The sequence below is a fragment of the Sylvia atricapilla genome, chromosome 3 (assembly GCF_009819655.1).
Source record: "Sylvia atricapilla isolate bSylAtr1 chromosome 3, bSylAtr1.pri, whole genome shotgun sequence".
Taxonomy (NCBI): domain Eukaryota; kingdom Metazoa; phylum Chordata; class Aves; order Passeriformes; family Sylviidae; genus Sylvia; species Sylvia atricapilla.
The window spans coordinates 48,222,161-48,237,225 of record NC_089142.1 but is presented as its reverse complement, the minus strand read 5'-3'; the positions used below and the strand labels follow the sequence as shown (position 1 = coordinate 48,237,225).

The 15,065-nt window shown below is 36.8% G+C and overlaps 1 protein-coding gene and 2 long non-coding RNA genes across 7 annotated transcripts in view; 1 reads left to right on the top strand and 2 right to left on the bottom strand.

Moving 5' to 3' along the window:
• LOC136359053 (uncharacterized) overlaps positions 1-15,065 on the bottom strand; it is a 945,479-nt gene that overhangs the window by 837,659 nt on the left and 92,755 nt on the right. The gene's annotated exons all lie outside the window — the stretch shown is intronic.
• NT5DC1 (5'-nucleotidase domain containing 1) overlaps positions 1-15,065 on the bottom strand; it is a 123,282-nt gene that overhangs the window by 29,427 nt on the left and 78,790 nt on the right. For all 3 annotated transcript variants that reach the window (XM_066315304.1, XM_066315306.1, XM_066315307.1), the window contains exon 8: positions 10,460-10,557. In XM_066315304.1, coding sequence (XP_066171401.1) covers positions 10,460-10,557 — 98 coding nt within the window. The remainder of the gene's footprint in view (positions 1-10,459; positions 10,558-15,065) is intronic.
• On the top strand, positions 246-15,065 carry LOC136359052 (uncharacterized). 2 transcript variants are annotated; one of them, XR_010743213.1, is made up of 4 exons: positions 246-351; positions 4,785-4,886; positions 6,339-6,481; positions 14,455-15,065. It is a non-coding gene; the product is annotated as an uncharacterized lncRNA (long non-coding RNA). The 2 variants fall into 2 exon arrangements; XR_010743214.1 differs by lacking the exons at positions 246-351; positions 4,785-4,886 and adding an exon at positions 6,008-6,128.

The following is a 15,065-nucleotide window of genomic DNA, read 5'->3' as shown; positions in this document are numbered from 1 at the left end:
ACAGTTTCTACACACTGTGGGTTCTGTATCTATTCCTGGTATTTCATTGTTTCAAAACAGACCTCTGATTTTTGACATTTGACAGCACCCTTACAACGTAATTCTGAGTCAATTTTAGTTTCAGGGAATGTGGTGGTTTTCACTGGGAGAGTGAAATTTTCTCCTAAGTGCCCAGTAGGGGGATGTGTTTTGTGTTTTGGATTTGTGCTGAGCACAGCGACGAAAGCAGGAATGTTTTTGTTACTGCTGAGCTTACACAGAGTCAAGGCCTTTTCTGCTTTTACTACTTCCGTGCTGGCAAGGAAAGCTGGAGGTGCCCTGCTAGTCTGGGAGGAAACACAGCTAGGACAGGTGACCTCAACTGACCAAAGGGATATTCCAGACCATATGACATCATGCCCAGTCTATAAAATGGGGGAAGGAAGAAGGAAGGGAGACACAGAGTGATTACAATGGCATTTGCCTTCTCAAGTCGCTGTTATGTGTGATGGGGCCCTGCTGTCCTGAGGATGGCTGAACCTCTACCTGCCCATGGGAAGCAGTGAATTGTTTTGTTTTGCTTTCACTATTGAACTGTCTTTATCTCATCTCACAAGTTGTCTGCCTTTCACCCTCTGATTCTCTCTCCAATCCTGCTGATGGAGAAGTGAGTGAGTGGCTTGGCTGCTGGCTGGGGTGAAACCATGGCAGTGAGAGGCTTGCAACTTAAAAAAATAGCTTCTTAAAATGATCCATTTCTCTGATACATATTTGGCAAGAAAAAAGCGCCAAGTTTTGAATAAGCTACCAAAAGAGTAACATCCTACTTAGAAATAGCAGTAGAGTCTGGTAATAATCTACATAAATTTATAAGCTTTCCAGTGGAACATTTATTATTCCATAGACAAAATAAAATGTATCTGTTTTACCATCTACTAATAAAATTGCATGAAACAAATAAAATGGAAGTATGCATTCTCATAATGCCAGAACAGCTGTTGAGCTGTGCACGGTTTGTCTCCCTAGTGTTCCTTTCAGTCTTTTGAAATTTTCAATTTAGTTCTTCCCCTCCAGTCATGGACATTCTTGATGGACACTCTTGTAAGTGCAGGGAAACAGGATGAAGCTGAAAAGACATTCATAACCATAATTCCACCCTTCTAGTCAAGAATTGTGGGTATTGAATCAAATAATCTGTATAAAAAAATGCTAGACATTGTTAAGCATTTCTATGGAAACATAAACATGAGAACTCAAGGTATTATTTCAGAATGGGTACTACTACAGCTGCAACAAACCCATCGGTCTTATGAGCACCATGCTCTAACCAGCTGAGCTAATCTCAGGGCTAATAAGAGCAGGCTTGGCAAGCCTTGTTCATGTATGAAAATGTGCATTTGCTTTTGTCTTCCATACAGAACTGTGTCTCAACATTCACTGCCATAAATCTCAAGCATTTTTATGCATCACATAATATTATCACACTATAAATGTAGTTTGAGTGCTCACTGCTTTGCTTCTAAATCTTGTGTTTGAGAATATGAAGGAAAAAAATCATCTCCACTTAAAAACATTTTTATGTCTTGGAGAAGAATTCCCTTAAGCCAGATAATCTGTTTCCTGAGCACTGTTTTGTCTGGAATACAAAGTGGTCATTTAGGCATTTTAGCTTTGGTTTGGAAAACACAGACTTAGGCTATGGCAATTTATGTTCTGTGGGCACCCACTGGCAGGAGAGGATCGGGTTGACAGGCCCTTAGCTCATTCTGCTGTAAAAAGAAGTGGCATTTTTTTTTTTTTATTAATTTGGCTTCCTAAGTATGGCAATTTCCCTGCCTTATCTCTCTGGTACAATCCAGATCAGATTGTACTACAGTTCTACTCTCTGCTAGCATCCTGAAATAAAAGACAATAAAGAAAGAACACCAGAAGGTGATCACAAAACTATGACTGAGGATTTTCTGGAGATGATGACTTTTAATGACCTCTCAATAACATGGTGTGTATGTTGAAAGGCATTTGACATGCTTCTCAATGAAAGAAGTTTCTTTCATTAAAATGAACATAAACAAGACCTGAATCACTAGCATGCAGCTGTCTTCCAAAACAAAAAACTAACTGAGCTTATCACTTTCAATATTTTGAAATAATGACTGGATAACTATTGAATAATTTGATTAATTTCAGTATAGAACACATGAAGTTTATGGGTCCAATTCCTTGAAATTAAAATGGCTATATTAATGAACCATAAAAATTAAATCTAGCACAATTAATTGAAATAATGTCAAATTTTCCACTATGCTGAATCTTTAAAAAGGGCTAAAGAGATTTTCACAGTCAAGACTGAGGAGTCCTTATTCAAACTCAGTATACAGTTCTTCCCTGTTTCTGGATTAGGACATTAGCTGTCTTAGGTGAATATGCATATCTGCCAGAGATATGATTCAGAGAAGGTCATTCAATATCTTGGTTTCTTAGCTCAAACAGAAAAGCCAGTGCTTTTGTTTTTCTGCCATTTATTTATCTGGTCTGCCTGTGGGCTCCTTGAAGATAAAAATAGACTCTTATCACATCCTTGCACAATACCTTAAAGAAAAGGGGTTTGTTTGAGCTTTATCCTTCAAGACCTTGAATATAACATGATATAATCAATAGCTAGGATTTTATAGTAGTGTTACTGTGGGAGTTATGGTAACTCCTTTAAAAAATGAAAATATACTCTCTATACACAAAGAATTCTGTTTTGGAGTACTTGGCAATTATGTTAAATATGTTTTCCAGTTTTAACAAAAGGAATATTGTAGATACCATGCTTTTGAAAGCAGCAGTTTTAACTTTCTTTGAATTAGCTTTCTGTAATATTCTTATCAGCTCTGTGCCAAACACGCTATTTAATATCAAAGGTAATCAGCTGAAGCAACCCCTGCTGTCTTTATGCAGAAGCAAGTTGCAGTTTTTCACTGTTCTGATTTTTGGATGAATTACTTCTTATTCCTTTTATCCTCTGAGGTACTTTGAACACTATGCAAACATATAAAGACCTTGGCCTGACACATTTACTGTAAGTCTTTTTTCTTTTAAAAGATGGGCATAGGAGAGTGCATCCACAGCTCAGCATTCATCTCAATACTCAGCAACAAAGAGAGTCCTTACTTCAAACACCGTTTTGTTTTTTTCTTTAATAAAAAAACAAGGAGTTTTTTATGAACAACAATGAAAATAATAGGGACTATCTTTCTAAGAAGTGGTGTTATGCTGTTGCCTTCACTGAATGTCTGTTAGGGTGCAGAGTCTCATGGGTGATTTTCCAGTAGCTGGGTTATTTGTAGCTAGGGTCAAATGGGCAGATACTCAGACACCTAATCAAATGGAAGTTTATACTGCAGCCTTTCTCTGTGCTGGCAGTGATAGGCCCATCTTTTCTTCTCCAGCTTGCTGAGGCTGTAATATCTCTGAGAATGCTAGGCCAGACTCAAATGTGGTTGAAATTGCAGTATTGATAGGGGTTTGCAGTAGGGGATGGGTGGAAATTCCTACCCACACACACCATGAGATTGCACAATCTTCAATGCTTAGGCAAACAGAATAAATGTTAAAGAATTAGCTTGTGTTTTGGTAGCTCTTCTGGCTAATATGATTGAGCCAAAGGAACTGAAGAAGGAGCACCAAACCCAGTTTCCATTGGCTAGTTCAGCTGATAACCAGGTACCTCCCATGCCACTTTCAGGCATCAGCTGAAATCCCAGCCCTTGGCCCATGCTCCAGGTTTATAGTGAATTGCTTTAGTCAGACCAGCATGGTGCCCTCCTGGTAGAAACAGAAACTTTGCTGCTCTACCTCCAGCTTCTGATGTGCTGTAAAATGCCTGAGTGAACCCATCATTTGTATAAATAAATTTGTATAAACGATGTGATGACAATCTGGCCTCACAGCACTTCTAAAGTACCAGTAAAGCCCATTCAAAAAACAACCTCAAACAAACAGAACAAAACACACTCACTTCACTCCTTTTCCTAAGAAAAGGAACAGCTTCCCAGCTCAGATTGCCAAGAGGACTGTGTTGTAAAGGAAAGTCATTCTTTGGCTTCCACATGGTCTAACTATTACAGAGTCACAACTTGAAGAACTTACACCAGTTTAACCATGCCACTGCAGTTGCAAATACACACACTATCAGCACAAACTGCAAGTGCCCCTTGCATCTCACAAAATATTTACAAATTATACACTGTCAATGAGTAATCAATTGTGTGTCTTCAATTTCTAATTCATTCTCTCTGTAATGAAACAAAATTATACAAAGCACTTTTTTAATGAGGTAAAGACCATCAAATACAGTAATCAAGGACTTTGGAAATTATCAGAAAGAATGAAGCCTGTGACTTTAACAATCTGCTCTGCAAAACGATGCGAGCATGTGCTGCCCAACTTTATTCTGCTTTTCACACCTGTTTTACATGCTGTTTTAAATATGGAACTTTGTACTGAATACGTAAAACCCAAAAGCCAAACTGTTACCATCTATTAAGACTATGTTTATAAAAAATGAAATAAAATTCAACTGCTAGAAAAGACTTTGTAAATTACTCAGGACTGTTAAAAGACTCCGCTCTTATATATCTCATGGCTTAATTACAAACACTGATGACATGATAGGAAATGATCACCTCTATTCTCAAATGATTCCCAAAGTGTTGATTTTAAACTACACACAGGTACTATCTAGGAAACCTTAAAAAGATTAATTGGTAAATCCCTTTGACTACAAGGTAACTGTTGATTTTTATAATGTTTTTATACAGGACATAAATAATATTAGGAAACCAGAAATCTCTGAGACAGCTGTTTACACTGTCAGAAAAAAACCCAAAAACCAACTGTGGAGTGGCTGATATCTTTGCAAGGTCAGTACACAAAGTGGAATAGTTTTAGACTAAGATCATTTAAACAAAGGATAGGAGGTGAAACAGTCATCCAAGTAGCCTGACATTGTGGATTTTTTTAAATAATCTCCAAACTTCTCCAGTGGATCATGAATATCTGTACGAAAACAAATCCCGGTATATGAGATAAAATTTCTTTAGATGTGTCTCTCACTGTCAGCCCTACCAGACTGCCCTAACCTGATTTTCAGAAAGTGGAGCCAGACATCAGTCATGCTGCCAAAGAGGGTGTCTCCTGGAGGAAGCATCTTTGTAAGATGCTTCCATAATCCTTATAATTTTTCCTAATAAAAATAAAAAACCATGTTCTGTCACTGAATATGAAGATCTGTCAATATAATCATCCATACTAAACAGTTGCTTAAAAAGAAACTCCTTTTTCTCCAGAAATTATGGATAAAATGAAAATCCCTGGCTGAGATAAAAGCAGGGAATTATTTCTCAGTGGTGGCTTGGGTACAGAACAAGTTACTTTATCCCTTTCAACCGTGGACCTCCTACTGCCAGCTTATTACAGATCCTGTTTGTGCTACTAGAGGAGTAAGAGACTCTTGATCTTAGCATCATGATCCTGTGAGGTACAAAAAGATCTGGTTTTGAAAACTACAGTACAAAATATCATTACTTGTTAGTTATAATCCTTTTTCTTTCCTAAATAGGTGGAAAACACATGAAAAACAGTGCCAATACATGGTAAACAGCATTTCCCTTAAAAAAGAGTAGCATGGTTTTTAAGGGTCATATGGCACTGTGGGATGTTATAACAATATAAAGGCATCTTCTTGTAGAAGAGATATGGGAAATGGTTGTAGCTCGTGAATAATGCAGTGTGCAGCCAGCGCAACCTTTACATACTGCTCTCTCATGAGCTCCCAGCAAAAATGCATTATTCTGTGGCCTCATGTTATAGAATATATCCACACAGACTGAAATGAAGAGGAACCATCTCCAGAAGAATGGCAATAAGCACAGCTGCATTACATAAAGGAGGCTCTCTGAGCCACTGGAGGAAAAGATTACAGAGGTGCCCTTTGCTGGTGCTGTTGTTATTCTGCTTGTGCCTCCCGAGAGATGTGAGATGAGACCCTTTTTGGGCTTCCCTGCAAAAGGCTTCCTGAGCTCTGAGACCCTTGGGAGGACAGTGCTGCATCCTCTGCTGTGGCTGGAGGGCCGGCTGGGAGCCCCAGTCAGTCCAGTACACAGGTACATCATTTTAAGCTATGTTTGACACATTAGTCTTATTGCAAAAGTCCTCCTTGAGGCAACAAGGCCAAAAAAGGTAAGACCTGAAATTCAGAGAACCTCATCAGTGTGAAATCCCTTTCCTCTGTGAGTTCCCATATACTATTTATATTCTATATACTGCTCTGCTCTTACTCTACCTCCTCCCATGCTCCCCCTTCCCACCACTAGGCTCCCCAGCCCATCTCCAGCATAGTCAAACCCAGCTGTTCACAAAAGATGGCAAATGAAAACTCAAGCAGCAGACATGGGATCACCACCTTCTGAAGTCTTACAGGCCCTAATAATGACCAAAGATGGTCTTCAGTCCAGAGGTATGGTGTTTTATATCTTGTGTCTTTATTTTTTTCTTTCTAATTTGTCCTTTTGGCTTATAGAATTTTCTTGTATTTTTAAAAGGGTAGTGAAGAATGAATGAAGGAGGAAAAAAGCTGCACAGAACTGTTAAAATGGCAGTTACCAGAAAATCATAAAAAATTAGAGGACTGAAAGCTTCTTAAGTGAGAAGCTACATCCTGTAGCAGAAGCACCTTAAGATGGACAGAAATTCAAGTCAGGAACAAGGCAGAGAGCCTGGAAGAGTAACTGAAAGCAGCCTTTGAAATGCGGCATTCTCTAGCACTCCATCTATAGATACATACATTCTATCTGCACAGATACATACATATGCACATGAGGCTATAAGTTTTTAAGTGTGTGTTTTAAATTCAGACACTGACCAGCCAGCAATAAATTTTCAATTTATGGTTAAAAAAAGCCCAAACCAGATCAGAAAAGACAGCTGTGCCTGTGCTGAAAATAAAGGATACATAAGCCTTCTTTAAGACCAAGCAGACTTCCCTGTGAATAGAGACTTAGAGAAGGCTTCCAGGGAATTAACAGTTATCTTTAGCATTTCAATTATAATTTTGGATTGTAAAAGACATATTTGGCAATGATCAGGACTGGCAGTCAGGCTAGTAATTTGATATGCATTAAAAAGTGATGTGATAAAGGAAAATCTCTGTTGTCAAATGTTACAGAAATCTTCATGTATTGCAGATTATCATATAATTCACAACTGTACTTGCTATTTATATTCCTTCAAGCCCTTCATGGAATGAGAAATTATTTTAAGCTGGGTGTATCTGTTGAAAGCAAAGAAAATCCTTCCTTGTCAACATAGGATTTACGGAAACATTTTCAATCTGATCCTTAGGTCCTGGAGCTCAAGACATTATTAGCACTTTCAAGAATCATGAGAAGGATTTCCCTATGTAAAAGAAAACACAACCTTGTGAATAACATGTAATTTATGGAGTATTCATATTATGGCAGCAAAGTCTGGGGGTATTTTTATGTACAGCACTGTTCTCGCAAAGCACATCTTTTGCTACATAAGTTACCCCTAATTATAAAAACTGTTTTGCCAGGTCAAAATAAGTATCGCTGTCCTAAAGTCTGTGAAGATACATATAAAGTATTCCTCCACTTAACAAAATGGTACAGTGAAAGACAATTATGCAAAATTAAATAAATAATTATTGTGCTTTTCAGTGCCCTAGTCACACAAATCTTTTAGGCTTTCAAACAGTGTTTTAGTTGCTTTAAATGATGCCCATCTTGAAAACAAAAATGAAACAGTGATGCAATTTTAATTGAGCAATTAAAATAATTTTTTATGGTTTCTAAATGGATTAGCTCTAAAATTACTTGTCTACTGAAAAAAACCCCACTTTTTCAGAGCTGTTACCCAATATCACATTTCCAGACAATGCCTCCTTTGTCAGCTCGTCCTAATTCTCATTCTCCTTCAAATGCCTACTGGATACAATTGCCTTTTGAACTTCTGAAAAAGATTTATCCTTCTCTTCAGTAAACTTCAAGAAGTAAACTTCAAAACCTTTCCTTTAGTAAATCTGCAGCAGAAGTTCTGTTACAGATAAATAACATTTAGCTCCAGTACACAATGCAACACTTGGATATTTGAAATTAAGAACACATTCCATATTTTGTGCCTTGCCCTTAAGTCCATTTATAACACAATAAAATATAGTATCATCAGGAATTTATTGCAGCTCAGACCTACTAATGCATGAAAGAACATGGCTGAGACTCAGACCTGGAGAAATGGGTAACTATGATAAGCAGTTACTTCAGTTCATTTTCTACAACATTTCTTCTAGAAAAACTTTTTTTTCCCTAAATTATCTTAATGAAAGCTTAATCTCTGTGCTAAAAGAAAATATTTACTATGATGTCCACCTATAGATTTTTACTTTTTCAAAGGAAAAAAATGGAAGTTTTGTATCCCTCATCTGCAGCACAGTGGCCAAACTCTTCTGTAGTCTGTAGTACCAACAGGAAGAAAAAAACCTAGAAACTGAAATTTTGAATTTTCAGTGGTTCTGATATGAAAGAAAGCCTTAAAAAATTCTGAAAACTGGCAAACTGCTCCCTGTCAACGTATTAGGAGCTTCACCATATAGTGTTTCAGCTGCTGTGAGGAACACAGAGGTAGGGCAACAAAATAAACATTATAGAAATGTATCATTATTTTGGGCATCTTCTCATACAAATGCTCCTACTTTTATAGTTTAAACTTCATGTACTCTTAAACAAGCTCTATGGTACTTTGAAACATGTCTCTAAAAGCTTGTTCTATGTGTATAAGTGTTTGCTTTGAAGGCTGTGGTTGGTCTTTCAGAAGAAACCAGTTACTGTAATTCAAGTACAAACATATTAAGAAAAAAAATACACTCCCAGGATGGTAGTTTCAACAAATTATTTTTCTGATGATTGCTTTAGTTATGTCTGTGTCCTTTATCTATTTAGACAGTGAAGTGTCTGGAACAAAAACTACATTTTATTTTGCATTAATAAGGTATTAACGTAATGAGTGACTGACCGATATTTGAGCCCCTTTGCATTGTCAAGATATAAACTGAATGAAAACCACTAAGTCAATAAAAGGACTCCAGATAATGCTGTTCCTGTCTGAAAGCAGAGAAAGAAACATCATGAAAATTGGTCTTTACAGTGTAATGTGGTGATTATGCCAATGCTACATATCATCAGTGGAGAGAGCAACTTGGTCTTCTCCCTCTATTCTCCTCTTTTTGCACAAAACCCCCCATCTCATCAAACTCCTTGGAGCTTTTTGGCTGTCTATTAAATTTACTGAAACTGTCCAACTGGTTCAAAAGTTCCTGGCTGGATTATTGACAGAGAGACACAGCAGGATTTCCTCAGGAAGTCAGACTAATCAGATTGTTTAAAAGAAATCCAAAGTGAATAATATTTTATTTTCAATTTGCCTTATATGAAACTAAATCAAATGGTTGCAGAACTAAGCCTTTTTCACCGTTTATAATTTTACTGTCCTCTCTCCTTTCATAGAAATAGTTTCAATTTCCCTTCTGAGATTACTTTGTTCTCAAATTGTCAACTTGGCAACTATTTGAACTAATCCTTTAAAAATCACACATAAGATTCTTATTTTCCTATATAAATAAGTGAAATAGTAAAATGTAGTTTCAATATGTATTTTTGCTGCTTGTTTCAGTTTTACTGTAAAAGTTCCAGAAGCAAAATTTCTTTTGGGCTGTAACACTGACTTGTCCTAAAATGATAAATTATGATTCAGTGTATGCTAACTTAAGTTATTTAAACTATAAGATTAATTTTCAGGTAGCTAAATAAAAGCATTTATCAAAATATGGAAAAATGAAGGGTCTTCAGCAATGTTACATTGTTATTTGTAGTTCAATGAACACTGCTCTTGTAAACCTCCTGTGTTACAACCTTAATTACCTAATAGACAACATTGCCAAGTGTTTCAGATTGTTTTAATTAAATTAAGTGAGTACAGGGGCACTTCCTTTTTACCTACTCTGTCTTTATTTAGCCCAAGTAAACACACTTAATGCTGTCAGATTTCCGTCATAAATTCTTTCCTTTAGCTTGACAATTTTATTTGTACAGTTCTCTGAATTTCCTTTAAATTCTTTAAATATTTCTGCTTTGTTTTTTCCCAGAACTAAATTTCGTTTTCTGAGCATGACCCTGTGAGCACAACAAAGAAAAAGATTCTTTTTTCATTAATGATGTAATATCTGAGCCCCAATGTAATTTTAATTACTGTCACAGCCTTTTGTCTTCAACACTGTAATTTTTAATGTCTCAGTGATCCTTAGTCTTAACATAATTTTAGTCCACTTCCCACCCCACTGCCAGTGTTCAGCAGTTTTGTTGGTTTTTTTTTTCCCCCACAGAGGTAAGCAGATGAGAAGGGACTTACAGCTGCAACTTACCAAGAGTTCGGAAAGGTCTTTGGTTTGGTGTATGTGAAAAGAAACCAGGTTTCAAAGCATTTGTGATCAAAATGTCAAAATACTCTTCAAAATCACTCCTACAAAGTAAAGGAAACATGATTAGTTAAACTAACAAATGAGTTTAAATGTCTCGAAATACTCTTTAAGACTTAAGAAACTATCAGAGTATTTCTTTAGGGCACTTGCTTCTGTCACTTTTTATTTTCAATGCTTGTTCAATGTCACTGTTATTATTCTTTTCCTGAGGTTGTCATAAGAGAGTAAAACTCACAGTGTTTCAGTGAGTGATCTGTGGGAACACTCATTATTTGTAAAAAGATGTTCCTTGATCTCAGGAGAACATGCAACAGATCACATATTTTTAATCTGAGATGGCAACATATGCATAGACATGGACAGAAAGTTGTAAATGAGGGATTTTCTTTTCAAAAAAGAATATCTGAGGTGATGGGGTAGGAAGTAATTGAAGACACTTAAACACAGGTGCTTATATTGTTGGTATCCATGCTGAAAATATGCACAGGCCTAAGATGCCCTTGGCAGACAACAGAGATCTAATTTATAGCCAATGAAAATTAGAGTATTATTTCACATATTCCAAAATTAAAGCACCATTTTGATAGCTAACTCCCTTTTCAGACTCCACTGGCTGCTCTCACTACATCCCTGCTGGCTACAGGGAGGTTGGACATGTGGCTACAAATAAACAGCCACCAGCTTCAAGTCTTCATCTGCCAGCTGAATGCCACAATTAAATTTAGATTTTTTGAAGATCATTAGGTCTACATATACAGATTGTTATCTGAACTGTGGAAATCCCATCAATTTAAATGGGTTTGAATGTTTCAGCGTGGTATATAAGAAAACATTCCTCATATATGACGTACTTTATTTTATCAGAAATATTTCACTGCTTATGTGACTTCATTGCTTACAACATCCAAAAATCATGGGTACTCTTGCATGGAACAAAGAAATCACAGATGGCAAGTCCAGGATGGACACGGGCACTGAAATGCTATCAACAGTAGAGGAAGTTTGCTGGAAGTAAACCAGTTAACTGTATTACTTTCAAATAATTCATGATCTTCCACGGGACTGAGACATCCTGTCAAAAACTTAATGCTCTCCCTATGAGAGACAGCTTTTGGGTTGTGCTCAAAATTAAATTCCAGCCTTAAAGTAAAAGTCCGTTAAATTTCCCTTCTCTAAGGAAATTTTACCTTTGTCTAACTTTTCTCCACTTGTGACCATATGTAAAGTTTTGCCTTTTTAAAAGAATTAGTATCAAATATTACAATGGTGTGTTTTTAAAATTTACTTAAATATGGAAGATTCCAGATGCTGAGCAAACAGGCCAGTTTCTTCTGCCCTCAGGTGAAAAGTTTTAACAGAAATAAATTTTTCAAATTAGCATCTGGTGCAAATAATCCATCCAGAGGTAAATTAAGCTTGAATTTGCAAAACAAAGCAAACACTTCAGGAGCACAACAAAGAACAATTAACAAGTGAGAGGATGAGAGGAAATGGCCTCAAGTTGCACCAGAGCAGGTTTAGGTTTAATTTCATGAAAAATTTGTTTTCAGAAAGGGTGGTCAGGCATTGGAACAGCCTGCGGAGGGTAGTGGTGGAGCCACAATCCCTGGAAGGGTTCAAATAATGTGTGGATGTGGCACTTGGTGATACGGCTTAGCAGTGAACACAGATGTGCTTGGTTAATGCTTGGACTCGATGGTCTTAACGGTCTTTTCCAACCTAAATTATTCAAATATTCTCTGATTTGTGGAAAAAGTGGAAAGTGCTTTGTTAAAAAAAAAAAAAATGAAACAGAACAAACAGACTTTTCAGAAGATTTGGTAAATTTTTATTGCTGTGTTGAAAAACTGCTTTTGTGAGGAGATGTGTTATCTGCTGCCTTTTTTGAAACAATAATATTCAACTTCAGGTACAAAGCTACTGTTTTTGTGAGATACTTTGTGTTACATATACTATATATAAAGCAAATCTGTTTCAGTACCTGCCTGGGATTAGTAGAGTGGCCTGTGGTTACAGTAAGTAGCTAGCACAAAGGGCAGGATGTTTCTTACAGACATATAATCTCCTAAAAATTGCACTCCGAATTCAGATACTAGTTGACATCACAGACAGAGCCAATGGAGAAACATCCACATTCTTCATCCCTCTTATTTCAGACACAATTCTACAATGCAGAATGAATTGTGAAGGATAATGCCCAGTGGTTTCTCTCCACTAACCACAGAGGGAAACAAAATGACCAGCTTCAAAAAGTTTCTCACTTTTAGGTGGCTAACATTCCTGAAAAGGTGAAATACACGTGGCTCCAGTGACTACCTGATGATTGACTCATCTTTAGGTGTGCTCCTGCCACCATTTACATGTTCAATCAACTGGACAGCATCCTCGTGGTAGGTAGGACTGAAAAGTCACACCATGATGCTGCTGTGTGAATGAACTGGCACATGCTTTTTAAAGTTTAGTGTTCTATACACTGATCTCAGCAATATGTCTGTGCTCTGGCTGGGAAACAGTTCTCATTTTACTTCAAAATGAAGTTTTTTCTTAGACTTCCTTTCTGTACCAAAATGTGTTCTAGTTAAGGACAATTTGGTCAGATGAACACAACTGAGATATTTTACTCATGAAATGGTAAATTATATACTCTAAGTATGAATTTCCAGCACAGGTTTTATGCAGACAATAATTTCTTAGCCAAAAATGAGCTTCTTTAATAAAGTGCAAAAGGTAAACAGTTACAAGGTAAGGATGTCAGGAGTAAGAGGCTAAAATTTTACATGCATCTCTGTTTTTAATATTTATAATTGCGTTTTTTTCTTTTTTTTTTTTTTTGTTTTGTTTTGTTTTGTTTTGTTTTTTTAATTTTTTATTTCATACTATCCCACTCTGGGCTTCTCAGTATCATATTGATTAACTGAAAGGAGTAGGAATAGAAATCAATAAAGGACTATGTAGGTGCAATTCATAAGTCATGATATCAAGAATAAATTGCAATGTTGATGTCAAGAATAAAAAACAGTTAGCCTGGTCAAATAAAGTTAAGGGCAGAGATAATTTGTGTGAACCTAAATTATAATCCAGTACAGCAAAAAGCAGCACAGGTAGGTAAAGTCTTTTTGTCTGATATGAGAGGCATGAAACAAACAAAACCAATAAAAAGTTTAGACTTTCAGGGAAACAACCCCATTTCACTAAACCCATTTCACTAGTGGACAGTGGAGTGCTCAGTTCTCCAAAAGCTACTAGAAAGCCACACTGCATGAATCACTGGAAAATATGATTGTAATAAATACTGTAGAACATCCTATACTTTCATAGAAAGAGAGAGTGATGCAGTAACCTTCTAGCAGGACATCTTTTTTGATGTTTTAAAAGGCAACTGATTGTTTCTGATATCTTGCTTACTGTCTTCCAGCAGGATTTTTACAGCTACCTTAAACAGCTGAACATTATTCACTAAGGAACAGAAAGCCAAAATCATTATATGTGGCCAAGAATTTACTTTTATACCAAATTTTCATTTAGGAAATAACTAGACAGATCGACACAGAAGAGTTAATTCACAGATATGTTGCTCATAAAGGAGAATTGCTTTTTGTCAGGAGGCAGATTTGCCCCTCAAATGAGTAACTATCATGTTCATGCAAAGCAATGAGAACTGGCACAGCTGATGCCTCATTTTAGCATTTAGCCTAGAGAGTATGAGAAAGAAGTGATACTGGCTTTGGACTGGTTTTGGAAGGTTGCTCTGTCTTTTACCTTTCCCATGGTTTTCTTAGTGCTGCTGTGTTCATTCTGCTGTTCCCTTGGCATATTCTGATAGCCAAGGTAGGCTCATATTGAACTACTTTATTTCTTTGATTAATAATAAATTAATAGTCTCACTCTGACACCCACCTCATTATTTGCATCACTGATTCATTTTCTTTTTTTTTTAGGTGATAGTTCTGCTGAATTTGACTTGACCAATCATGTTCTTAACATTATGGCAAAATCAGCTGTTGTGATCAGCAACTACAATCTCAACCAGTTGCCAAGTGCAGTGAACTGCCTGTTTTATCTTTTCTGCTGTGATGAAGCACATTTCTCATGCACAGCCATCTTTTGGAAACCACTAATGAGAAAAAGTATTGGTAAGATTTTCCTGCAGATTTACTGCAAGGAAATGCAACAGTACTGCTAGTTGCATTCACTGCTAGAGAAGCAAGAAAGGAAGTGGCTCAAGTAAGACAGTCTAGCAAAAGTTTACAGTGAAATTCGGAACCGGATGGTGTATAGGATATTGGCCTAAAGATCTTCAATCCCATCATGATACCTCCAAAAGGATGCAGGTTGTAAGTGTCCTGTGAGTCAGACACAGCTCACAGGCTCACAGATGGACTACTTTGTCTCAAGTACCCTGTAATGCTCCACCAGAGAGGGGCCCAGCAGAAAACTCAGAACCAAATGATTCACCAATACAAACAAAACTCAGATTAGCTTCCCAATAACTCAGGCTTATCTCCAGTTGCTGTTCAGCAGATATAATTTGAAATTGACTTTGCACTTA